A 26,346-nucleotide genomic window follows, 5' to 3' on the forward strand; every position below is an offset into this window, starting at 1 on the left:
GTGTATCATGGAGTTCACCTGACCCACAACTTTTAATAGATTGTGATATGGGAGCACACAGCCCACTCTATAGGTGTCATACAGCAGAAATGGAAAAGTAATTTTTAAAGCAAAACAATTGAAGCCATCTGGGATGGCCACATCCCGATTACAAAATGGACACTTGCAAAGAATGCAGGGAAAATTGGACAATGCTAAGAAACAAGTAGGTGCTGTCATGATATTCAAACATACATCATAACACATACATAATGATAGACAGACCAACGGACCAATTAGCACACGTAACACGACAGCCAATCACAGACAAGAGCAGACACAGTTTAAAACAAGAAACACAACACTTCCTAGGCAGTCCATCTGGAGACGGCACAGGGCCAGGACCTCATAGCAAGACACTCACATAGTTACAACGTGCTGAGTACCAAGTCTGATGTATAAATAGTTTAATGGAATAAAACTGTGTTGTACCAATCGCAACCGTGTTGGTTCGTCTGTACCTCAGAGCATCCAACACTTCATGATACCAGGAGTGAATCGATACCTACCGGCAAATCTGCCATCCTGAGCCATGGACACCCTCAACAAACCGCAGCCGTTGCAAGTCGCTGGGAACCTGGGCACAAATTGGACGCTCTTCAAGCAGCGCTTCGAACTCTTCATGCAAGCCAATGAAAAACAGGGCGCCTCGGATGAAATAAAGATTGCCATGCTCCTCACTACCGCAGGTCAGCATGCCATCCATGTATACAACTCCTTGGTGTTCGCGGAAGGCGAGGACAAAGCTAAGTATGACACGGTCCTCCACAAGTTCGACAAGCACTTCAACGTTGAGGTCAACGAAAGCTTTGAGAGGTATGTCTTTCAGCAGTGCCTGCAAGGTAAGGTTGAGCTCTTTCAGTCCTTCCTGATGCACCTCCGCATACTCGCACAGTCCTGCGGTTACGACACCACCTCAGAGTCCATGATCCGGGACCAGATCGTTTTTGACGTTGCCTCCAGTGGCCTAAGCCAGCAGCTTCTAAAAATAAAAGGCCTGACCTTAGCACCTGCAGTTGAAGCCTGTGTCCTGCATGAGAATGCGACTAGCCGCTATGCCCAATTTCAGGCGACCGAATCGGCACGGAGGGGGTCCCACGCGCCCGAATCGGCAAGCCAGGCCACCCACGAGGCCGAACGTGTCCAGGCAATCGAGTTTCTCCCGGCCCACGGCCCGGACGAGGGTGGCCGTTTCACGCGCTTTTCAATGCCTCCCGCGTTTGTGCGCGCCAAAACCTACGGCAACACTGAGGGACGTGCTGCGCAGGCGCGCCCTATGCAAGACCGAACTGCGCATGCGCAGTGGCGTCACGAACGCCATGACGTCATGACGTGCGGCAACTGTGGAGCTGCACATTTAAAAGGGCAATGTCCTGCAACAGCGCGACAATGCCTACGCTGTGGCAAGATGGGCCACTACGCTGCCTACTGTCGAGCGGCTCAACCTGTTGATCTTCCACATCTCTGACAATCTCGCAGGAACGTGCGGACCATTCAGCCTCCACATCACAACATCCAAACCGATGACACAGATGACCAAGACGCCTTCCGGGTTGCGGTCATTGATGGAAACCGGGTCAACACCATCAATCCGGGCAATGAATGGAGTGCCACCCTAACGGTCAACCCGAATTCGTCGCCCACCTACTAGACTGGACTTATGAGACTGTTCGCACGTCAAACTTTTGCAACCACTGTTTTATAACATGTCTCTGTTTTATCGTTACAGGCTTTGTTTGATTGTTCCAAATTTCCACGTTGTTCTTCTTTTTGTTATGGTACAACTTCGTTAGCATGTTACACCTGACATCGCCCCTTGTATATAGTTTAGCCCCATGTACATGATGTAAATATTACGCACACACACACCTCTAGCTGCACTCAGGACACATTTATATATATAACCACGTAGGGACATAATCTTGTAAAAAAGGGGGATGTCATGATATTCAAACATACATCATAACACATACATAATGATAGACAGACCAACGGACCAATTAGCACACATAACACGACAGCCAATCACAGACAAGAGCAGACACAGTATAAAACAAGAAACACGACACTTCCTAGGCAGTCCATCTGGAGACGGCACAGGGCCAGGACCTCATAGCAAGACACTCACACAGTCACAACGTGCTGAGTACCAAGTCCGATGTATAAATAGTTTAACGGAATAAAACTGCGTTGTACCAGTCGCAACCGTGTTGGTTCGTCTGTACCTCAGAGTACCCAACACTTCAGGTGCAAGCTCTGACTATGGATTAGAACCTTAAACTCTCAGACAGGACAGAAACTACCAAACAATCTACATACTAATGAGCCATCTCCAGGGACAAAAGGGGAACATTTAGATACACAATGTTAGGACAGACTCCCCGGCGCCAGAAGAAGCTAAGACAAACCAGACTGACTGTCACCAGGACACGCCCAGCGACCAGGGAACCACCACTCTATTGGAGGAAAATCGATACAGATGATTGGGAAAGACCCAATTAGTTGAGGCCAAGTTCAAGGCCCGCCCAAGAGCACGCAAAACCCCTTTTCTGTATAAAAGGTATCCCCCAAGTGAGAAACGCCCTCCTTTGGCTTTGGCTCTCACCGAAGAGAGAGACCTGCCTAGCAGCTGCATCAGACCAAGTAAGTCCCAAGTCAACGCACGCTATGAGATAGACGCTCCTAGTTGCTACCCTGTAAACAGCTCAACCCAGCAGCCTCAGAACCGAGCAACGGCCATTGTTCCTCTGACTGAGTGGGCGCCCGAAGCTAAGTATAGGCCTTAGTAATAGTAGTAGTTTAGTTTGTAGAGTTTATGCATGAGTAGATTTAAATGTTTTTGTAAATAAATGAGCATTGCTTTTGAACTTACTAACTGGTGTATCGAGTCATTGATCAGTATTCGGTTCTGAACCTTGAGGCGGTGTCGAAAGATACCTGGCGACTCTTGAGCAAAATTGATTAAATAGAGCCAAATTAAGAGCTAACCAAAAGTTAGCAACACAATGTTTATTCTATGAACTCAAGTTAACCTTTTTAAAACATACAGTGAACATCTTAGCAACCATCAATACAAATACAACCCCCAAAGAATACAACACTAAGTAATCCTTTAAGCTTTCCTTTTCACATCCATACGACTTAAAAACAAAACCTTTAACAGAAGCACATCAGGTTAAAGTCACTACTGAAAACATTTATAATTCTGAATTCACCAAATGATCAAGAGATAGTGTTTTCATGGCAGAGAGATCAACTGTACACCTGTCTGGCTTCAGCTCCAACACTGAAAACGAAACTAAAACACACCCTACAGCAAACAGCCTAAAACAAAAGTAAAAAACTGACAGACAGCCCAGCTCCACCCACTCCCTGACATCACTGCAGTAATAAACACCCATTTCTTAAAGGTACTCTCACTACAGATATTTATATACACACCCATTTATAAACACCCATTTCTTAAAGGTACTCTCAGATGACAATGGGCAATCCACCTAACCTGCACATCTTTGGACTGTGGGAGGAAACTGGAGCACCCGGAGGAAACCCACGCAGACACGGGGAGAACATGCAAACTCCATACAGACAGTCACCCATGGTCGGAATTGAACCCGGGTCCCTGGCACTGTGAGGTGACAGTGCTAACCGCTGTGCCACCCAGCTTGCACAGCTCTGTCAATTATTCTCTAAAATATAAGTCATCTTTTTATATCCCTTTACCTATGCATTTTTTAAAGCTGAGAATACACCAGAAACAAGAACTGGAAAAATCTCAATATAAACACAAGAAGATATTTCAAATTCTGACTATTCCTTTACCCTAACATTATCATCACAGGCACGTAAGCCAGTGAAGACTTAGGTTTAGAGCTTCTCGCTTGGGAATCACACAATTGCAAATGACGTTCTTCCTGGGCATTCACTTGATGCTTCTCACCCAACGTATATCTCTTCCTGAGTCATCCAAAAAACGTATTATAAGCTCAGTTTCTTCAACTGCACAGTTGTTCTAACCCCTATGGAGGTCCAGGGATAAGAACCATCTGGTTTCCCGTAATCTCCCCAGAGTACGAATAGGGCGGGGCTTCCCCTTAACAAGGAGAACCCTCACTTGTATAAAAACCCTGATCTGGGTGCAAGTGGGAGAAGGAGACCCTTAGGGGAGTGGAGACGTGTTGTATTGTGAATAAGCCTATATCCAGTATTTCCCTCAGGAGGCCTCACAATTACCCGCTGAAATGCCGCACATCAGGAAATTAGAATCCTTCAACACAGGTACTGGTGACTGGGGGCAATACGACGAGCGTCTGCAGTATATTTTTCACATGAACATGATCATCGGGGATGAAAGGCAAATGACGATACTGCTAACAGCTTGCAGTTATTGGTGGGGGGCCCACCTATATCATTGTAAAAAGTTTAACTCACCGGGATACAATTGTAACATCCACATTGCATTTAACCTAACAAAATGGAGCAAAGCAGCCAGATGTGTCACTCCTGCAGCAATGCTTGCATGAGTGAATATTGGGAGGTGATAACAAAATTGGCCTCATTTGTGAAGCTGGAATGATTTGATGACGTTCTCCTTTTGCAAACCTCACGCATGAAGGATGGTGAGTTGAACAAAGAACAAAGAAAAGTACAGAACAGGAACAGGCCCTTCAGCCCTCCAAGCCTGTGCCGACTGTGCTGCCCGTCTAAACTAAAATCTTCTACACTTCCTGGGTCCGTATTCCTCTATTCCCATCCTATTCATGTATTTGTCAAGATGCCCCTTAAACGTCACTATCGTCCCTGCTTCCACCACCTCCTCCGGCAGCAAATTCCAGGCACCTACTACCCTCTGTGTAAAAAACTTGCCTCATACATCTCCTCTAAACCTTGCCCCCTAGTAATTGACCCCTCTACAATGGGAAATAGGTCTCTGACTATCCACCCTGTCTATGCCCCTCATAATTTTGTAGACCTCTATCAGGTCGCCCCTCAACCTCCATCGTTCCAGTGAGAACAAACCGAGTTTATTCAACCTCTCCTCATAGCTAATGCCCTCCATACCAGGCAACATCCTGGTAAATCTCTTCTGCCTCTCTAAAGCCTTCACATCCTTCTGGTAGTGTGGCGACCAGAATTGAACACTATACTCCAAGTGTGGCCTAACTAAGGTTCTACACAGCTGCAACATGACTTGCCAATTTTTATACTCAGTGCATCGGCCAATGAAGGCAAACATGCCTTTTTGACTACCTTCTCCACCTGTTTTGCCCCTTTCGTGATCTGTGGACCTGTACACCTAGATCTCTCTGACTGTCAATACTCTTCAGGGTTCTACCATTCACTGCATATTCCCTACCTGCAATAGACCTTCCAAAATGCATTACCTTAATTTGTCCAGATTAAACTCCATCTGTCATCTCTCTGCCCAAGCCTCCAAACGATCTAAATCCTGCTGTATCCTCTGACAGTCCTCATCGCTATCTGCAATTCCACCAACCTTTGTGTCGTCCGCAAACTTACTAATCAGACCAGTTACATTTTGCTCCAAATCATTTATATATACTACAAACAGCAAAGGTCCCAGCACTGATCCCTGCGGAACATCACTAGTCACAGCCCTCCAATCAGAAAAGCACCCTTCCATTGCTACTCTCTGCCTTCGATGACCTAGCCAGTTCTGTATCCATCTTGCCAGCTCACCTCTGATCCCGTGTGACTTCACCTATGTACCAGTCTACCATGAGGGACCCTGTCAAAGGCCTTACTGAAGTCCAGATAGACAACATCCCCTGCCCTACCTGCATCAATCATCATTGGACCATCTCGAAAAACTCTATCAAGTTAGTGAGACACGACCTCCCCTTCCCAAAACTGTGCTGCCTCTCGCTAATATGTCCATTTGCTTCCAAATGAGAGTAGATCCTGTCTCAAACAATTCTCTCCAGTTCTGAAGCATGGCCAGCACCCATGGAATTGCATCCCAGCAAACTTTAATGTCGTCAGGACGTGACGAGAATATTTGAGGAAAAAATCATGAAACCAAGAAATTGAAGTTAGTGATTAAATGCAGTTCCAGAAAACCCTCTGCAGGACCAAAGGTTGTTAGCACCCATTCAACTGAAAAATCAGGTTCCAAATGTCAATAAATTGAATACTGAACTTTAATAACCTTTGTTTATTTCTATCCTTTCAGATTACAGTACTCACCAGCCAGCCTGGGAAGCAAGTGGTGAATCAGCTAGAATTAGGTCTCAGTGAAACAGATTTAGTCAGTGTTAGGCGATTGCAGGTACTGCATATCTCTAGATGTAACCCAGTGGAGTTGATGGACATGACATGGAACACACAGTCAGCCTTATCTAGTGAAGACAATAACTCCGATGGTCTGTACTTACAGTAGTTGGAATATTTTTACTTAAGTGATACAATTTTAGTTATAGTTGTTTTTTATCCTTGCCAAATTGTCAAATGAGATAATTTAGCCAACAGTGATCAAATTTTCAATCTTGTTGGTTTGCTAGGTGAGCAGCACATTGTTGATGCATTTGCACACTCAACGACCAGAGAAGTCCTATGTGCTGATTCAGTTATTTTTCCATCACCTTATGGCATTACAGGGTAGATTTTGACTTGGTGTAATAATGCAAAATGGATGCTAGCTAACTGTCAGCTCATCTTCCATCTCTCTCTATTTTATTTCCATTGGAAACCACTGCCATTGGCTTCCATTGGTTATCAATTCCCACTCAACCAGTCTATACAGATACAGGACCCTTGTAATGGTTTATCTTTTCCCTAAATAATTTAGCATTATTTAACGAGGGCCGAAGGGCCTGTACTGCGCTGTAATGTTAACAGGCTTACTTTTGTCTGCTTCTTTGGATTTCTGGGGAAAAGAGATATATGTTCGTTCAATTATAGTTTCAAGCTGGGATTTCAGATGACTTTTTCATCCATTTTCCTTAAATTTGCTTTCCTCCTTCGAACACATCAGCCTAGAAATTTGATAGCATCTGAAAATGTGTTAGAACCTCATTGCAATGATTCAGGTGTACAGTCAGTGCTATCCGTGCCTGTTTGAAGGGCATTCAGAATTGTGTATCTCTCTTAAAGACAGCCAACAGCTCTGAAGAGGGAGGTTCACTCTGGCTGCAGATAGGAAGAGATACCTCTTACGAGAAAAATGGCTCAAAAGGGTTCAGACAGGGCATCCAGCTGTGTGTTGGGGGTCCTGGTGCAGGCAATGCATAGGGGTGAAATTCTATCTGGGATCAAAAAGACCTCCAGGTACCACCTTCGCTGTTAGTGGGAAGAAGTCGCAGTGGAGGTCAGGAGCTCAGCTCGCAGGATTTGTTTGTGATGCCGCAAAAAGTTCCATGACCTCATAAGAGTGCGTACTGGTGTCAGGCCAGACAATCGAGGAAGTGTGGAGGCAACCACAGGGGCTGCCAGGTGGGGAAGGGGAAAAGGCCTGTCTCAGTGCCTGGGACTTTGTCCCAGTGAAAAAAATAAAAACAAAAGCCCCTCCAGCCCTCACCCTCTTCACCTTCAAAACACACCCCAATCCCCTTCCATGCCATCTCATGCTCATGACCTACACCATGTCCTGTCATGCCCCATACCAAACTCTGCCTTCCACCCACTCCTTCTCTCCCCTCATGCCGGCTATGCCATTCCTTCAGGCCCCTCATGCCCCCATGCCAAACTCTGCCCTACCACCCACTCTCTAGGTTTCTTTATGCCCCCTATGCCAGGCTCTGGCACTTCCATTCCCATTGATCCACTGTAAACTTTCAAGAACCAATGAACACCCCAGTGTAAAGTGGAATGTGTAACAAAAATAAACTTTGATCACTTACTCCTATGAAAAAAAAAATCTGGACAGTAAGCTAGTAAAAGTGTCCATTTTGACCTTTCAAAAATCACAAGCTCCGAACATTTAAAACCAGTTGAGTTATGTCAACAAACAACTGACTGCAGAGATCAGAGAGCCTGAGCTTTCAATCAAAACATGTTTCCTCTGGGGAATGTGTTCTGTTATTCTAATAGATGTCTGGGCTCTCAGCCAAGCCTCATTTTGTATGCTTTTAAACTTACCATTTGGAAGGACCCCTCGAACACTTTAGGGCAGTGTTTTTCAAACTTTTTTCCTGGGGACCCATTTTTACCAACCGGCCAAACTTCGGGACCCAACCAGGCCGACCTTCGCAACCCACGCCGGCCGATCTTCGCGGCCCACACCGGCCGACCTTCGTGACCCATGCCGGCTGACCTGCTCGACCCACCATTTTCTCTTACCTTGTTTGTTGCTGACAAAAATGGAGGAAATGGTCCCTTTGGCCCCCTGACTTGTAAAAAAAAAGGCTGCTACCATATTAAAAAAATGCGGCTGCACTGCACATGCGTGTCCGATCATCGGTGCGCATGCGCAGTGCGGCCAAATTTTTTTTAAATGTTCGGCGCCATTTTGAAGGCCACTTGCAGCCGGCATAGTTAAAAGCTGGCTGCTGCGGATGTTGCGCGATCAGGAGCGCCACGAAGGACGGCTCCGCGACCCTCCGGACACTCGACCGCGATCCACCCACGGGTACAGCCCCCGAGTTTGACAATGCCTGCTTTAGGGTTCACAAAAGGGACCGTGAACCAAGATTCCATAAAAACCTGCCCTGACTCCTTAAATTGTGGAGCAGTAGGAGATACCTACCTCTCCAATGGAACCAGCCATGTCACGAGTGATGGATGTGGGTTTTGGACAGGAACCAGCTCGCACCCTTTCAAGGTACTCCAGAAAATTGTGCAGCCTGGGAATGGGGTCAGGAATCTTGGAATCAGGACCTGCCCACCATTTTTAAGGGCTCCCAAGTCATTACGACTTGGAGAAAATCCAGTCCGCAATGTCTTATTTAGAGATTAGTTTGTGTTATTTCAGGGAACTGTACAAACAAAATTACAAATTAATTATGAATGAGGAAAGCAATTTGATCCATGTTGATTTAGTCATCTAGAAAAATGTTAATCTCTCCTCGTTGTTTCTGAATGATCTAGTTTTTACCTCCACCTCTCTATTTGGAGATTGTTTCTCAATTTGAACAGAGCTGTTTCTTACATTGTGTTTGCTGCTAAAGATAACTATGCACACAGGCGACATTCTCCGACCCCCCGCCGGGTCGGAGAATCGCCGGGGGCTGGCGTGAATCCCGCTCCCGTCGGTTGCCGAAGTCTCCGGCACCGGATATTCGGTGGGGGCGGGAATCACGCCGCGCCGGTTGGCGGGCCCCTCCGCTCGATTCTCCGGCCCGATGGGCCGAAGTCCCACCGATAAATTGCCTGTCCCGCCGGTGTAAATTAAATCACCTACCTTACCGGCGGGACAAGGCGGCGTGGGCGGGCTCCGGGGTCCTGGGGGAGGCGCAGGGCGATCTGACCCGCGCCTGGGATCGGGGCTCACCGATCCGCGGGCGGGCCTGTGCCGTGGGGGCACTCTTTCCCTTCTGCCTCCGCCACAGTCTCCACCATGGCGGAGGTGGAAGAGATTCCCTCCACTGCGCATGCATGGGAAACTGTCAGCAGCCGCTGACGCTCCCGCGCATGCGCCGCCCGGAGATGTCATTTCCGCGCCAGCTGGCGGGGCAATAAAGGCCGTTTCCGCCAGCTGCCGGGGCAGAAATTCCTCCGAGCCCCTTAAGGTTGGGGCTCGGCCCCCAAAGCTGCGGACATTCCGCACCTTTGGGGCGGCGCGATGCCCGTCTGATTGGCGCCGTTTTGGGCGCCAGTCGGCGGACATCGCGCCGTTTCCGGAGAATTTCGCCCAGGATGCAAGATTCGCTACCTGCTTTTCATTGGCAAGATAACTTTACTGCTCTCCTCATCGTCCCAGCAACTGTGATTCCAGTGTTTTTGCAGAGTGTATCATTCATATAAATCTATTAGCTGGTTCAAAAGATTTCCTGACTTAATGATGCTTCCTCAAGGCCACCTGATGGAGAGAAAGGCAAAATTAATCTAACCTATCGTGACTGGATTTCACCCAGATTGAATTGGCTGGACCACCCAATGTCACCCAGAAAATATTTGCTTGCCAGCTGTTAGTAAATGGTGTAGACATTTATAAAAAGTGATTACCACTGCAGTTGCTACAGTTACTTATTTAATGGACGCCTTTTTCCGCTGTGCAGAGTGCTCCATCCTGGGAACAGATATCGATCTGCAGACAGTTGAGAATGACACAATCAGCCTGGATAGTTTCTTCAAGAGTTGGTTACACAATCATGGAACAGACAAGGAGCATCTCCATCTGCTGCTTCCAGCAGTACGCCTTCACAGCTCTGCAGGAAGAAGTAATCAGTGCTATGAATGATAACTAGTAAAATAGGTTGATTAAAGCTACCTTTAAGTGTTTTCTCTATCTTGTGAAGCATTTCAGAGTTCAAGTCATGGCACAGTTGACAAGGACAGTGCGTGACTGGACTATAACAGACTATAGTACCATGGTACAATCCTTAGTTGTACTTGAATTAGTTGAACTTCAGATTTGAAGATTAAGCGGATTGAGAATAGCTGTGGGAAAGGACAGTGCAAAATTAAGCATAAAAATACTTAACTCGAGAAGGGTTAACTTCAGTGAATTGAAAAGGTATCTAGCCTAGGCAGATTGGAATCAAAAATTGGTCAGTGAAAGAATAGGGCAGCACGGTAGCATTGTGGATAGCACAAATGCTTCACAGCTCCAGGGTCCCAGGTTCGATTCCGGCTTGGGTCACTGTCTGTGCGGAGTCTGCACATCCTCCCCGTGTGTGCGTGGGTTTCCTCCGGGTGCTCCGGTTTCCTCCCACAGTCCAAAGATGTGCGGGTTAGGTGGATTGGCCATGCTAAATTGCCCATAGTGTCCAAAATTGCCCTTGGTGTAGGGTGGGGTTACTGGGTTGTGGGGATAGGGTGGAGGTGTGGACCTTGGGTAGGGTGCTCTTTCCAAGAGCCGGTGCAGACTCGATGGGCCGAATGGCCTCCTTCTGCACTGTAAATTCTATGAATAATTGAACAATAGGAAATCTTCAAAGAAGAGATTGTTTGGGTAAAGAGTAGACATATTCTAATGAGGGGGAAAGAGAGGGCATCCCATGATAGAGTTAAGTGGATTATTAGAAGTACAGAGGCTAAATGAGACAGAAAAAGAAGGCTAATGACAATCATAAGGTTCCTAATACAGTAGAGAATCAAGCTGAATAAATAAAGTACAGAGGAAATCTAGGAAAGGGCAAAGAGAAATTACGAGAATAGTTTAGAGACTAACGTAAAAGGAGGGTGCAAGTACAGAGAGAGCTGGTGATGTACGTGCACAAAGTGTAAGCTGGAAGGACTAGTGGAAAATCATATGGGGATCATTTGCTTGATTAAAAGAAGAAGAGCTCAAAAGCAAAGAGATTGTGCTAAACCTCTATAACGCACTAGTTAGTACTCAGCTGGCATATTGGTCAGAATTTTACCGCGTTTGAAGATTTTCTGAGGTCAGGACCAAAAGTGGATTTCAATCCCACTGGTGATGCCTGGTTGCATTGGAGACGTCTCTTTGAGCACTGTCCATTAACTAAGTATGGTGGATGGAGCAGGCACCCAGCTAGCCCAGTGTGAGTGCCTTCAAGAGAGGTGGGCGCTGCTCCTGCAGGCAGGAAAATGCGAGGGGTGCCTCCAGAATGCGGATGTGTGAACATTTTCTAATTATCTGTGGTCACAGCTACTAGGCCAACATTCTGAAAGGTGGAACCCTCCACAAGATGAGCTGTGCCTGGAGCTGTGCCCTGTGGCTATAGCAGCTCCAGGGTGGGAAGAAGATTAAAAAAGTTGACTTCGCTGGCACCAGCTGCAACCTGGTGCCCATTAGGTGCTGTTATTATTCTGCCGCCAAGTGGTCAGTTTCTAACCACTAATTCACCTGGAGGTGAGAACACATCGATTGGCTAACCCAATGCACTGTTATTAAAATCTCCACACCGAAAGCTGCCTCTGAGATCCCATCCCTATTGTAAAATGTCTTTCAGGGATGACATCATCATAGAAGCCAGTGCAGAAGGAGGCCATTCGGCCCATCGAGTCTGCACCGGCTCTTGGAAAGAGCACTCTACCCAAGGTCAACACCTCCACCCTATCCCCATAACCCAGTAACCTCACCCAACACTAAGGGCAATTTGGACACTAAGGGCAATTTATCATGGCCAATCCACCTAACCTGCACATCTTTGGACTGTGGGAGGAAACCGGAGCACCCGGAGGAAACCCACGCACACACGGGGAGGATGTGCAGACTCCGCACAGACAGTGACCCAAGCCAGAATCGAACCTGGGACCCTGGAGCTGTGAAGCAATTGTGCTATCCACAATGCTACCGTGCTGTGCTTCACCAGAAGGAAAAGATGTCCTGCGACATTTTCCAGCTCCGTTGTGGTGGGACCCGTCGCAGGGTGTTTGGCAGTCTAATAAAATGTCCATTGACGTTTGACGGAACTGGACAGTCCCGAAGACGGGTGGAACTGGAAAATCCTGCTCTTAGTTTCACTTTTGCTTTGAACAGAGCACACACACAGCTCTGATGTCTTCAAGCTTTATACCTATTTATAACTGTTCTCAGAAAAGAAGAGACTAAGAGGAGATTTCATAGAGATGAGCAAAATCATGAGAGGTTTTGATAGAGTAAATAAAGAGAAACTTTTTTCAGTCGCAGGAGGGTCAGTAACCAGAGAAAACAAAGGCGACATAGGAAAGCAGACATGATGGAGCAGCTTGAATCGCAAAATTCAGGAAAGAATTGGATAAATACCTCAAGTGAAATCTTTCACCAGGCTATAACAAAAGAGCAAGGAAGAGATATTAATTCGATAGCTATACCAAAAAATGGCCTCCTCCGTGCTGCATCACGTATGATTTTAAGGAAAGTGCAAGAATTGACCTCAACATTTCAGGAGTAGAAGAGAGTAGAAAATATTCAGCTGGAAAACAATTTCTGAACAATGTCCAGAGAAATTGCAATTGTGCAGTTGTCAGTGGAAGACGAGTTTTATTGCCAGGCTGTTACTTACTCTCTAGATCAATGTTAGCCTTTTGGCTCTGACACATAAATAATATTCACTTGGCAAGCTACTGCAGCCCATGGAACGACATCCCAACAATGTAAGCCAACTTCTGCAAAAGAGAGAGATGAAAAAGAACAGAAATGAGAGCTGGCTCTCATGAACATTAGTTTGGAAGTGATGATCATTTATACTTGAGTTTGTATGACCTTCCTTAGATTGATTATGTTTTCTTCAGTTGATAAATTTTAAAATAATAGTCAATTATAGTATATTAGTGGGATGCCTGTCATGAATCCCACTACTGGCAAGCACAAATCAGAGAATCAGGGTCTATTATTGCTGTATCTTCAGTTCACTGTTTGTACTCAGGGATTCCATACTTGCAGTGGAGCTCTGGAGAATGACCTCCCTGGGAGAATGCTTAAACCTAGAAAAAATGCAACTGCCTCACTCAAAGTCAGATACTTAGGACAAAATTCTCTGTTTGGGAGACTAAAGGCAAGATCTACCAGCCATGTTGTGCTCGAATGGGCGCACAACGTGGCCGGTAGATGCACGGTGAAGCCTCCCTCGGGCTTCCTGGCAGCCAGTATGCCTCGCGTGATCAGGATCCTACCCACAATGGGCCTGAGTAAGCCACACTCACTTAAGTAGGTCTTAAACCTACTAAGGCCAACTCACCAGAGATCTTTCAGCCTCCCGGCATCTAACAGCCTCCCCAGGGAGTCCCCAGCTGGGCATCGTTCAGTACTGAGCCACACAAACGTGGACCAGGCGGAACGGCACCCGAGGGGTTTCCCAGGCCATCGGAGGCGCCTGGGTGGTCAGGCATAAGGCAGGATAAACCCCTGGTCCTCCCTCAGAAATATGAGCACCTTAGCACTGGCAGGAGCACTGCCAGGATGGCAGTGCAAGGATCCCCATGTGTCAGGGTGGCACTGCCAAGGTTCAGGGCCCAATGGGGGAAATGTCCATGCACGGAGCGTGGAGGAGGGGTATGAAGAGTGGAGGGTACAGGGCAGATAGGAGAGGGTGATGGATGGGGGTCTTGGAGGGTTGGGGCCTGTAAGGGAGCATGGGGGGGGGGGGGGGGGGGCGGCCTGAAGAGGAGGGTGCCCCAGGGGGTGTTCTCACTTGGGCGGGAAGAATTGGGCAATGTCCTTATGTGTGGGGGTGACATTGCCCATAGGTTTGGAGGGCCCACAAGCTCACTTAGAGATTGGGGCTTCCTTTCAAAATGGTGGCCCAATCTCTGAGGAGCAGGTTGGCCAGTGAGTTCAGCTTCCCAGTGATGAAAATAATTCCATGGCCGGGATTTACCTTTTAATCACCCCGGCGATGAAGATTGCAGTCAACGGGAAATCCTGTTGACAACAGTGGGACCAGTAAATCCTGCTGGCGGCCGCCGGAAAACATGCAGCAGGTTGGTTGGTAAATCCCGCCCTAAGTGTGGGTAAACCGATGGGAAACTCGCCAGGGCCCAAAAAGTGACTACTTGTGGTTAGATAACGATGGCGAACTAGCCAACAGAGCCAACAGGAAACTACTAGCAAAACCTGCCACAGGTGGGAGAGTGAACTGTAAAGTGGATGCAGAGATTCTTCAGCGGGATTTGGACAGGCTGAGTGAGTGGGCATTTGCATGGCATCTCTGGTCAGAGGGTGAGATATGCAGCAGGTTGCCTCCTCGTCTGTGCTGTCTGGGGTCACAGCTAGAAGGAACAGCAGGCCACGTAAGATAAGGAGGTTAGACACCAGTTAAATTGGCACCTGTGCAGCACATAGATTAGAGGTAGGGGTCAGGGCACAATAATGTATAGAGTCACTGTTAAACACTTTTTCACCAACATTCCAGCCTGCCTCAATCCTTTGTCTGAAGGCGTGAAGGATGGGCTGGGGTGGGTGTAGAGGGTGTGCCGGATGGGGTTGTGGGTGTTGGAGGATGACACTTAAAGGACAAATAAACGTTCCACCTGGGTTCAGCCTCAGAGATGGCAGGGAATAGGGCTTTTTCTTTATATATATATATATTTCCCCTCCATTTTATCACCCCTCTCCTTACCTTTTCTCCCTTCCCCCTACATCTGTCACAGCTTACCCTCTGAACTTAGTTTCTCTTCTGTTTGGTCTTTCACACCTTTTATTCTCTCTGGGGACTGCCATTAGCACTCTTTTCCCAAGGTTTCTGTGGCTATGACTCATCTTCCATTCCCTCACCCCACAGTATATTTCCCACTTTCTCTGTCTTTTAGCTTTGACAAAGGGTCATCAGGACTCAAAACGTTAGCTCTTCTCTCTCCCTACAGATGCTGCCAGACTGTTGAGATTTTCCAGCATTTTTTCTTTTGGTTTCAGATTCCAGCATCTGCAGTAATTTGCTTTTATTATGGAGAAGTGGGCACTGCTTGGAAGTGTGTGTGTGTGTGTGTGTTTTTTGGGGGGGGGGGGAAGAGAGAGAGAGCGAGAGAGTATGAAGAGGTGTGACAGAGTAACGGAGCTGCCAGTAGCCAAGCCTACTAGTAGGCAAACAGGAGGTGATCAGGTTCTCCCGTGTGTAGCAGCCCTGGAGGACACATTGGGTGGTCTGCCAAGCCAGACTGGGCTCCATGCCTGGTTCTTCCTGACCATCCTCCTTGTCAGATGAGGCCTGCCGTTCTTCCTCCTCCTCCAGCATGTCCACCCTCTACCACCCATTGTTGTGCAGGATGCAGTAGGCCAGCACAATGTTAGACACCCTCCTGGGGCTATTTTGGAGCGCCTCACCAGAGCCATCCAGGAATCAGAAGTGCACCTTGAGGACGCCGAAGCACCCCGCATCATTGCTCCTGGTTGCTGCATGGGCGTCATTATAATGCTTCACTACGCCTCCGGAAAGGCGACATTAGCCAAGACCTCAGCAGGTAACTGTTATTGCACAAGCGTCAACCCCTCACCCGCGGGAGCGCCTCAAAAGTGCCGGGAACCCATGAGGGTGACTGGTCTAGACTAAAGTTTATATAGTCTGCTGCCCAGGCGCATAGGCATCCATCACAGTTCAGATGCATCTGTGTACGGATGTCTGAGAGATCCCAGGCAGGTCCCCGCTCGGACACTGGAAAGAACCAGAGGCACAAACGTTCAGGGTGGCCATCACATTGACTCCCACAGGAAGTGGGTTTCCTCCTCCATACTCCCGCAGTGCCAGGTGCGCCATTATCGTGGTGCACGGTCTCCCTGGTTAGCCAAAGTCTTTGGCGGCACAGGCGGTCTGGCAACTCCTCGAAGGACCAAAGAGAAGGAATTGGTAGATGTTGAGTCTGGAGAAGGGGGTGTAGATAGCCTGGGTCACATTGTGATCCAAAAAGACGAGGTGTTGGGTGTCTTAAAAAATATTAAGGTAGATAAGTCCCCAGGGCCGGATGGGATCTACCCCAGAATACTGAAGGAGGCTGGAGAGGAAGTTGCTGAGGCCTTGACAGAAATCTTTGGATCCTCGCTGTCTTCAGGGGATGTCCCGGAGGACTGGAGAATAGCCAATGTTGTACCTCTGTTTAAGAAGGGTAGCAAGGATAATCCCGGGAACTACAGGCCGGTGAGCCTTACTTCAGTGGTAGGGAAATTACTGGAGAGAATTCTTCGAGACAGGATCTACTCCCATTTGGAAGCAAATGGACGTATTAGTGAGAGGCAGCACGGTTTTGTGAAGGGAAGGTCGTGTCTCACTAACTTGATAGAGTTTTTCGAGGAGGTCACTAAGATGATTGATGCAGGTAGGGCAGTAGATGTTGTCTATATGGACTTCAGTAAGGCCTTTGACAAGGTCCCTCATGGTAGACTAGTACAAAAGGTGAAGTCACACGGGATCAGGGGTGAACTGGCAAGGTGGATACAGAACTGGCTAGGCCATAGAAGGCAGAGGGTAGCAATGGAGGGATGCTTTTCTCATTGGAGGGCTGTGACCAGTGGTGTTCCACAGGGATCAGTGCTGGGACCTTTGCTCTTTGTAGTATATATAAATGATTTGGAGGAAAATGTAACTGGTCTGATTAGTAAGTTTGCAGACGACACAAAGGTTGGTGGAATTGCGGATAGCGATGACTGTCTGAGGATACAGCAGGATTTAGATTGTCTGGAGACTTGGGCGGAGAGATGGCAGATGGAGTTTAATCCGGACAAATGTGAGGTAATGCATTTTGGAAGGGCTAATGCAGGTAGGGAATATACAGTGAATGGTAGAACCCTCAAGTGTATTGAAAGTCAAAGAGATCTAGGAGTACAGGTCCACAGGTCATTGAAAGGGGCAACACAGGTGGAGAAGGTAGTCAAGAAGGCATACGGCATGCTTGCCTTCATTGGCCGGGGCATTGAGTATAAGAATTGGCAAGTCATGTTGCAGCTGTATAGAACCTTAGTTAGGCCACACTTGGAGTATAGTGTTCAATTCTGGTCGCCACACTACCAGAAGGATGTGGAGGCTTTAGAGAGGGTGCAGAAGAGATTTACCAGAATGTTGCCTGGTATGGAGGGCATAAGCTATGAGGAGCGATTGAATAAACTCGGTTTGTTCTCACTGGAACGAAGGAGGTTGAGGGGCGACCTGATAGAGGTATACAAAATTATGAGGGGCATAGACAGAGTGGATAGTCAGAGGCTTTTCCCCAGGGTAGAGGGGTCAATTACTAGGGGGCATAGGTTTAAGGTGAGAGGGGCAAAGTTTAGAGTAGATGTACGAGGCAAGTTTTTTACGCAGAGGGTAGTGGGTGCCTGGAACTCACTACCGGAGGAGGTAGTGGAAGCAGCGACGATAGTGACATTTAAGGGGCATCTTGACAAATATATGAATAGGATGGGAATAGAAGGATACGGACCCAGGAAGTGTAGAAGATTGTAGTTTAGTCGGGCAGTATGGTCGGCACGGGCTTGGAGGGCCGAAGGGCCTGTTCCTGTGCTGTACATTTCTTTGTTCTTTGTTCTTTGTTTGACAAGCGCTGATGCGGCACCTCCTCTCGTCCTCATCGGCCTGTTGACAGCCGACACTCAAGCCTCACCTGCTGGCCCCTGCTCTTCTGGACCAGGCTCCTCTTATGCAGGGTCCTCCCCAAGTGGGTCCTATGCCTCTAGCCTCTATGATTCCGAAACGGCAGCCGTGGCCAGGTAGATAGCAAACATTGCTGGCTGTACTCCGAAATTTATTCTTTGCAGCAGAGAAAATGAGAAGACATGTTAGCAAGATGAGTATTCCCTTGCCCATACAAATCCAACAGACTACGTGGTGATCCTGAGTTGACTTCAACTCCACTGACCATATCTCCCCCCCGCAATATGTTGCCGCCTACACTACACCCCTGTTCCCATCAGTGAAGGGCACCGGGGAGTTTCTATCCTCACCACGCGTCCCTGTCAACAGATGTACCGGTGGCTGCCGCAACCCGTGTCAGTCCTGTTTCCCCAGTGGGGTATACTATGGGTATCCTCATTGGGTTGGCCGTATGTTATCTCGCCAGCAGGTGGCACCTGGATGTGCGGTGGAGGGGTCATGGTTTGCCACCAATCACCTACATGCTTCGAGGTTTGTGTGTGGGCAGGGAAGTGTGCGTCTGCTGCGAGGGATGTGGGGTCTTGGGTGTGATGCATAGTTTGTGACAACTTGACCGGGGGCTGGATGGATGGGAGCAGGGGCACAGTGGGAAGACAGGACTTGGAGACAGATGGTGCACCTGAGGGGTGGGCTAGCTGATAGTGTAACTGTTGAGGCCTCTGCCCTGAGAGGGGCAGTGTGCCAGAGACGGTGCCAAAAGCCATGGTGCATGTGTCCTTTGTTTGAGGTGAGCTCTGCTATTCCCTGGCTGTGGGCAGCACTTCTGATGAGTGCACTGAGGAGTGTCAGCACCTGATGAGCTTGACCATACCCGTCCCATTAATGGATCAGCTGGGGTCTGAGGTTTCCTGGATGGGCTGCCAAATGACCAGAGGCTCTGTGAACATGCAGAGACCACAGTGGGCAATCAGCAGAGTGGGCAGCCAGGGGCCTGTAACTTGTACCAAATGAATCTGCTTAAAACAAATAGTGCAGCAATGGCAGTCTGAGCCAGACCACCCCGATCCTAAGGGGGAAATCCCGAATCCACAGAACTGTCACCAAGTCACTCCCCGTTAGTTCCACCGGCCCTGGCAGCCACCTCCCAGCAAGCACAACAACAGTTTTTCAAACTTTGCTTACTTTCTCTCCCCCTCAGCAGCCATGGCGTCCAGTCCCCGTTTATAAATACCTGTCGTAAATCACGCTCGTGTGACTTCCGCCTGAGAGGAGGTCCGGAGCATACTGGGTCAAACGCGCTAAATACATTTAAATGCATGCAAATGCCGGTTTTGCATGCCCCGCTGGTACGGGGTGCAAATCCTGTTATCGCCACTAGGAAGGGACCGGAGCATGCCACCTGAATTGGCGCCGGGCACAGACCTCAATTTTGGACAGACGCCCGCTTCTCTGCCTGATTGCAGTTTGCGATTATGGCGTCACAAGGTGGAGAATTTTGCCCGTGGTTTATTAATAAGTCTCACCCAATTTGTTGAAAGCTTAAACAACTGTAATGTGTGTGAATCATCCAAGTACATAATTTCATGGCAAGCTTCCTACAATTGTTGACTGTCACGCCGCACAAGGGCTTGGCAGTCATTTAAAAAATATCAAAGCAACAGCATTTTTGGCTGTACAATGAATTCATGTGAATAGAATTGTAAACTCATACTGATTGCCCTGAGATCTTTAATATCCCGTTTGAAAGTATAATTAGCAGTACAACCAGCCAGTGTCATAGAGTACAGAGAAGATGCCAATCATCCTTGGCTCCTATAGTGAAACAATGGGCTCCCTGTAGCTGATTGTGAAATTTGAATAGAAAATCTAATTTATTTCAATTAAGTTTTATTTTGATCTTGATAATTGGCTCTATTAAGGCCTCCTGCTACATTATAAGAACATAAGAAGTAAGAAAAATAATAGACAATTCAGCCCTCAATCCACCATTCAATACAATCATGATTGATCTTCTGCTCCAATTGCTTTGATTCCCATTCTTGAAAGATCAAACATATGCTATTCTCAGTCTTGAATATACTCAACAATGGAACATACAGAACCCCACAGAGTGGAGTGGACAATTCCAAGGAATCACAATCCTTCGAGTGAAGAAATTTCTCCTTGTCTCAGTCAGAGATGAACCTCTTATTCTGAGTAGCTGTGCCCATCTTCTAGATTCCCCGTCCAGGTGAAACAACCTCTCCGTGCCTACGCTGCCAAGTCTCTTTTGAGTCTTGTATGTTTCAACAGGATGAACTCTCACTCTTCTAAACTTGATAGTATTGGTCCAGTTTACTCAGCTTCTGGTCATAGGACTACTGCCTCACTCCAGGAATCAGTCTAATGACCCTTTGCTGAATGATCCCCAAGAGAATTAGATCCTTCCTGAGATAAGAGGAACAGAACAGCATTCACTTGGCATCTTGCCAAAATTCTTTACAATTGTAGGAAGGTTTCCAAATTCTTGTAGCCCTTGCAATAAAGGTCAACATGCCACTTGCCTTTCTATTTGCTTGCTGTAGTTCTTTTATACATGTACGCCCAAATCTCTTTGGTCATTAACATTTCAAAGTTTCACGCTTTTGAAAAATATTCTGGGCATGATTCTCCGCTCCCGCGCCGGTTTGGAGAATTGCCTGGGTCGCCAAATTTTCCTGTGATGCCGGTCCGACACCCTCCCGCGATTCACGGAAGCGGCCAGATCGGCACAATCGCGTTTTGCACGGCACGGTCCAGTGAATCGCCCGAGACAGCCAAAATGGCGATTCACCGGTACCACCGCGATTCACAGTGCCGGATGGGCCGAGCAGCCTGCCTAAAACGGCGTGTTCCCCCTGGCGCCGTCCACACCTGGTCGCTGCCGGCGGGAACAGCGCTGAATCGCTGGGGGGGGGGCGGCCTGCGGAGGGGGGGAGGGGGGATCCTGCACCGGTGGGGGCCGCAAATGGGGTCTGGCCCGCGATCGGTGCCCACCGATCGTCGGGCCGGCCTCTCTGAAGGAGGACCTCTTTTCTTCGCAGCCCCGCAAGACCCATCGGACATCTTCTTGCGGGGCGGACGCGAGGAGGATGGCAACCACGCATGCGCAGGTTGGCGCCGGATAACCCGCGCATGCGCGGGTGACGCCAATTATACGGTGCCGGCTGCGTCATGTATGCGGCGCCGCCTTTACGCAGCGCCAAGGCCTGGTGCGCGTAAATGATGCAGCGCCGCTCCTAGCCCATTTTCGGGCCCTGAATCGGTCGGGATAGGGGCCGTTTCGCACCGTCGTGAACCTCAACGGCGTTCAGGACGGCGCGAACACACTGTCTCCATTTCAGAGAATCACGCCCTCTGTTTTTCCTTCTTACCAGTAAGTAAAGTCACCATAATCCCAGATAGAGTCATAGATGTTTACAGCATGGAAACAGGCCCTTCGGCCCAGCTTGTCCATGCCGCCCAGTTTCTATCACTACGCAAGTCCCACTTGCCCGCATTTGGCCCATATCCCTCTATACCCACCCTGCCCATGTAACTGTCTAACTGTTTTTTAAAGGGGAAAATTGTCCCGCCTCTAACACTGCCTCTGGCAGCTCGTTCCAGATGCTCACCATCCTCTGTGTGAAACAATTTCCCCTCTGATCTCTTTTGTATCTCTCCCCTCTCACCTTAAACCTATGCCCTCTAGTTCTAGACGCCTCTATCTTTGGGAAACGATGTTGGGCGGAATTCTCCGACCCTGGGCCGGAGAATCGCCGGGGGCGGGCGCGATTCACGTGACGCTGCTCCGACGCCGGTCCGCCGAAGAATTGCCACCGGCACGGCGCCAGTCGGGGGACGCGCTACGCGTGCCCCCCCCCCCGCCGATTCTCCGCGCGCAATGGGCCGAGTGGCCGCCAAGATAGGCCGAGTCCCGCCGGCGCCGTTCATGTGTGGTCCTACTCGGCGGGGCCTCGCTGCTCATGCTGCAGGGGAGGGCGGCCTGGTGCTGGGAGGGGGATCCGACCCCGGGCAGGCCTCCACCGTGGCCTGGCCTGCGATCGGGGCCTGCCAATCGGCGGGCCGGCTTCTCCTGGTGGGGGCCTATGTTCCTCCCGCCGGCCCCCTGTAGCGCGGAGAAGGCAACTAGCGCGCAAGCACGAGTTTGCGCCGGTAGTAGCGCGCATGCGCGATTTCGCGCCATCCATAGCGCGCATGCGCAGACCAGCGCCACCGGTTCTGACGCCGCTATCGGCAGCTGGAGCTGCATGAGTCGCTCCAGTCCCATGCTGGCCCCTTGTGAGGCGCAGGATCGCTGCTCCTAGGGGCCTGTTGACACCGTCGTAAAACGCGACGGCGTTTACGAGGGCGTCAACACTTAGCCTCAGGGTCAGAGAATCCTGCCCGTTGAATATCTACCTTATCTACGCTCCTCATTATTTTACAGACCTCTATAAGATCATCCCTAAACCTACGCTCCACGGATAAAAGCCTCTCCTTATAACTCAGACCATCAGTAGTGGACACGCCAACACTAAGGGCATTCAAATGGTCATTGGATAGACATATGGACGATAAGGGAATAGTGTAGATGGGCTTTAGAGTGGTTTCACAGGTCGGTGTAACATCGAGGGCCGAAGGGCCTGTACTGCGCTGTAATGTTCTATGTTCTATCAGATGAGCATTGGCTGCTTTCCCCATTGAGAGGGAGAGCTGACTGGTGGTGATTTATCCTGAGGCTCACCACAATTCAGGCGAGGGCCGAGGTTTCGAAGGCGGGGCTTCTGTGGGAGTTTTCACATAGTTATTCAACTGTAGTGTACTTCACTCTCCAACTGACCAGACGACAGTTAAGAGTTGAAGTTCAGTGACTTCCGGGTGCGGCGATGACCAGCTGAGTCGCACGTTTCGGCACCTCCCGTTGGAACGGACTTTTGGGCTCTTATTAGGAGCCCCAACGGCAATTTTTGACGGCTAAAACCATTGTGCGGTGAAATAGAAGGGAATCCCCCCGGATGTATATGGAGAAAGTAGAAAGAGAGTAGTGGCTGGATTGCAGAGGATCCTCAGGAGCAGCGGCAAGGTAGGGAAGCACGAAGCAAGATGGCGGCGGAAGGAGGCCGTTCAGTGTGGGGCCCGGAACAGCAAGAGTTCCTGCGGCGTTGTGTGGAGGAGCTGAAGAAGGAGGTGTTGGCCCCGATGCTACAGGCGATTGAAGGGCTAAAAGAGGCACAGAAGACCCAGGAGTTGGAGCTTCATGATGTGAAGGCAAAGGCTGCTGAGAATGAGGATGAAATACAGGGCCTGGTGGTGAAGACAGAGACGCACGAGGCACTGCATAAAAGGTGTGTAGAGAGGCTGGAAACCCTGGAGAATAACTCGAGGAGGAAGAACTTAAGAGTTTTGGGTCTTCCCGAAGGTGCAGAGGGGGCGGACGTCGGGGCATATGTGAGCACATTGCTTCACTCGTTAATGGGACCGGAGGCCCCAACGGACCCCTTGGAAGTGGATGGAGCATACCTAGTCCTTGCGCGAAGACCAAAGGCAGGAGAAATACCTCGAGCCATAGTGGTGAGGTTTCACCGCTATAAGGACAGGGAGATGGTCCTGAGATGGGCGAAAAAGACACGGAGCTTCAGGTGGGAGAATGTGGTAATCCGCATGTACCAGGATTGGAGTGCGGAGGTGGCGAGAAGGAGGGCGAGTTTCAATCGGGCCAAGGCGGTGCTACATAGAAAGAAAGTTAAATTTGGAATGCTGCAGCCAGCGAGACTGTGGGTTACACACCAAGGGAAACATCACTACTTCGAGACGGCAGAAGAGGCATGGACATTTATTGTAGAGGAGAAGTTGGACTAGACTGGAGAGAGAAAGAGTTTCTGTAATAAAGTAGTGGGGGGATTGTATGGGACGGGGAAGGGGGAAGGGGGGGAAATTTTCTCTATTCCCCTCGTTGGGGGGGGGGGGGTATGGTGAACTGTGGGCGCCGGTGGGGAAGGAGAGGGGGAAGGAGAGAGGGAGCTGCGCCATTAGGGGCGGGGCTGAGTGGGAAACGCGGGCTTTGTTCCCGCGCTATGGTAATTACGGTGGGAAAGGGAGCGCAGGAAGGAGGGGGCCTTACACAATGGGGGGCCAAGGATAAACGGGGGAAGCCGAGGTCAGCCAGAGTTTGCTGACTTCTGGGAGTAACATGGGGGGAGCAATTACGCTAGAAAGGGATCTAGCGGAGTGGGGGGGTGGGGTTAACTGGGTTGCTGCTGCTAAGGGAAAGGGGGAGCTGTTATGGGGCGGGGTGGTCGGTACGGGAGGACACCGTCGGGGGGACAAACGGGAGCGTGGGAACCGGGTGAGGAGCTGGTCTAAAAAAGGGGATGGCTAGTCGCCATGGCGGGGGGGGGGTAAAGAGCCCCCCGACCCGGTTGATCACGTGGAATGTGAGAGGGCTGAATGGGCCGATTAAGAGGGCAAGGGTACTCGCGCACCTAAAGAAATTAAAGGCAGATGTGGTCATGCTACAGGAGACACATCTGAAACTGGCGGATCAGGTCAGATTACGTAAAGGATGGGCGGGACAGATATTTCATTCGGGCTTGGATGCGAAAAATAGAGGGGTGGCTATATTAGTGGGGAAATGGGTAGTGTTTGAGGCAAGGACCATAGTAGCGGACAGTGGGGGTAGATACGTGATGGTGAGTGGCAGATTACAAGGGGAAGCGGTGGTTCTGGTGAACGTATATGCCCCGAACTGGGATGATGCAAACTTCATGAAGCGTATGCTGAGGCGTATCCCGGACCTGGAAGTGGGAAAGTTGGTAATGGGGGGAGATTTCAACACAGTGCAGGATCCCGGGCTGGACCGGTCCAGGTCTAGGACCGGGAGGAGGCAGGCAGCGGCCAAGGTGCTTAAGGACTTCATGGAGCAGATGGGAGGAGTAGACCCCTGGAGATTCACTAGGCCCAGGAGTAGGGAGTTTTCCTTCTTCTCCCATGTCCACAAGGTGTATTCTCGGATAGACTTTTTTGTCCTGGGAAGGGCACTGATCCCGAAGGTGACAGGGACAGAGTATTCGGCCATAGCCATCTCGGACCATGCCCCACATTGGGTAGACCTGGTAGTAGGAGAGGAAAAGGAACGGCACCCACTCTGGAGATTAGATATGGGACTGTTGGCGGATGAGGGTGTGTGTGTAAGGGTGAGGGGGTGTATCGAAAGGTACCTGGAGATTAACGATGATGGAGAGGTTCAGGTGGGAGTGGTCTGGGAGGCACTGAAGGCAGTGGTCAGAGGAGAACTGATTTCCATAAAGGCCCATAAGGGGAAACAAGAGAGTAAAGAGAGGGAGCGATTGTTGAGAGAAATTTTGAGGGTGGATAGGCAATATGCAGAGGCTCCGGATGAGGGATTGTACAGGGAAAGACGAAGGTTGCAGACGGAATTTGACTTGCTGACCACGGGCAGAGCAGAGGCACAATGGAGGAAGGCACAGGGAGTACAGTATGAGTACGGAGAGAAGGCGAGCCGGTTACTGGCCCAACAATTGAGGAAGAGAGGGGCGGCGAGGGAGATAGGTGGGGTGAGGGATGAGGAGGGTGAGATGGAACGGGGAGCAGAGAGGGTGAACGGGGTGTTTAAGGCATTTTATGAGAGGCTGTATAAGGCTCAACCCCCGGAAGGGAAGGAGGGAATGATGCACTTCCTGGATCAGCTGGAATTCCCGAAGGTGGAGGAGCAGGAGAGGACAGGATTGGGAGCACAGATTGAGGTGGAGGAGGTGGTAAAAGGGATTGGGAGCATGCAGGCAGGGAAGGCCCCTGGACCAGATGGGTTCCCGGTGGAATTTTATAGGAAATACATGGACCTACTAGCCCCGCTTCTGACGAGAACCTTTAACGAGGCCAGGGAAGGGGGGACGTTGCCCCCGACGATGTCGGAGGCGACGATATCGTTGCTCCTGAAGAGGGTCAAAGACCCGCTGCAGTGCGGGTCTTACAGGCCTATCTCCCTTCTGAATGTAGATGCCAAGCTCTTGGCCAAGGTGATGACGACGAGGATCGAGGATTATGTTCCAGGGGTGGTTCACGAGGATCAAACTGGGTTTGTTAAGGGGAGACAGTTGAACACTAATATACGGAGGCTGCTAGGTGTGATGATGATGTCCCCGCCGGAGGGAGAGGCGGAGATAGTGGTGGCAATGGATGCTGAGAAAGCATTTGATAGAGTGGAGTG

General features: G+C 49.5%; 1 protein-coding gene across 1 annotated transcript in view; it reads left to right on the plus strand.

Annotated features, from left to right (window-relative positions):
* m1ap (meiosis 1 associated protein) overlaps nucleotides 1-26,346 on the plus strand; it is a 151,842-nt gene that overhangs the window by 44,288 nt on the left and 81,208 nt on the right. Inside the window, exons 4-6 of the mRNA XM_072497870.1 lie at nucleotides 6,233-6,422; nucleotides 10,215-10,348; nucleotides 10,583-10,598. Of these exons, the coding sequence (XP_072353971.1) occupies nucleotides 6,233-6,422; nucleotides 10,215-10,348; nucleotides 10,583-10,598 (340 nt within the window). The remainder of the gene's footprint in view (nucleotides 1-6,232; nucleotides 6,423-10,214; nucleotides 10,349-10,582; nucleotides 10,599-26,346) is intronic.

Source organism: Scyliorhinus torazame, chromosome 3, assembly GCF_047496885.1.
Source record: "Scyliorhinus torazame isolate Kashiwa2021f chromosome 3, sScyTor2.1, whole genome shotgun sequence".
Taxonomy (NCBI): Eukaryota; Metazoa; Chordata; class Chondrichthyes; order Carcharhiniformes; family Scyliorhinidae; genus Scyliorhinus; species Scyliorhinus torazame.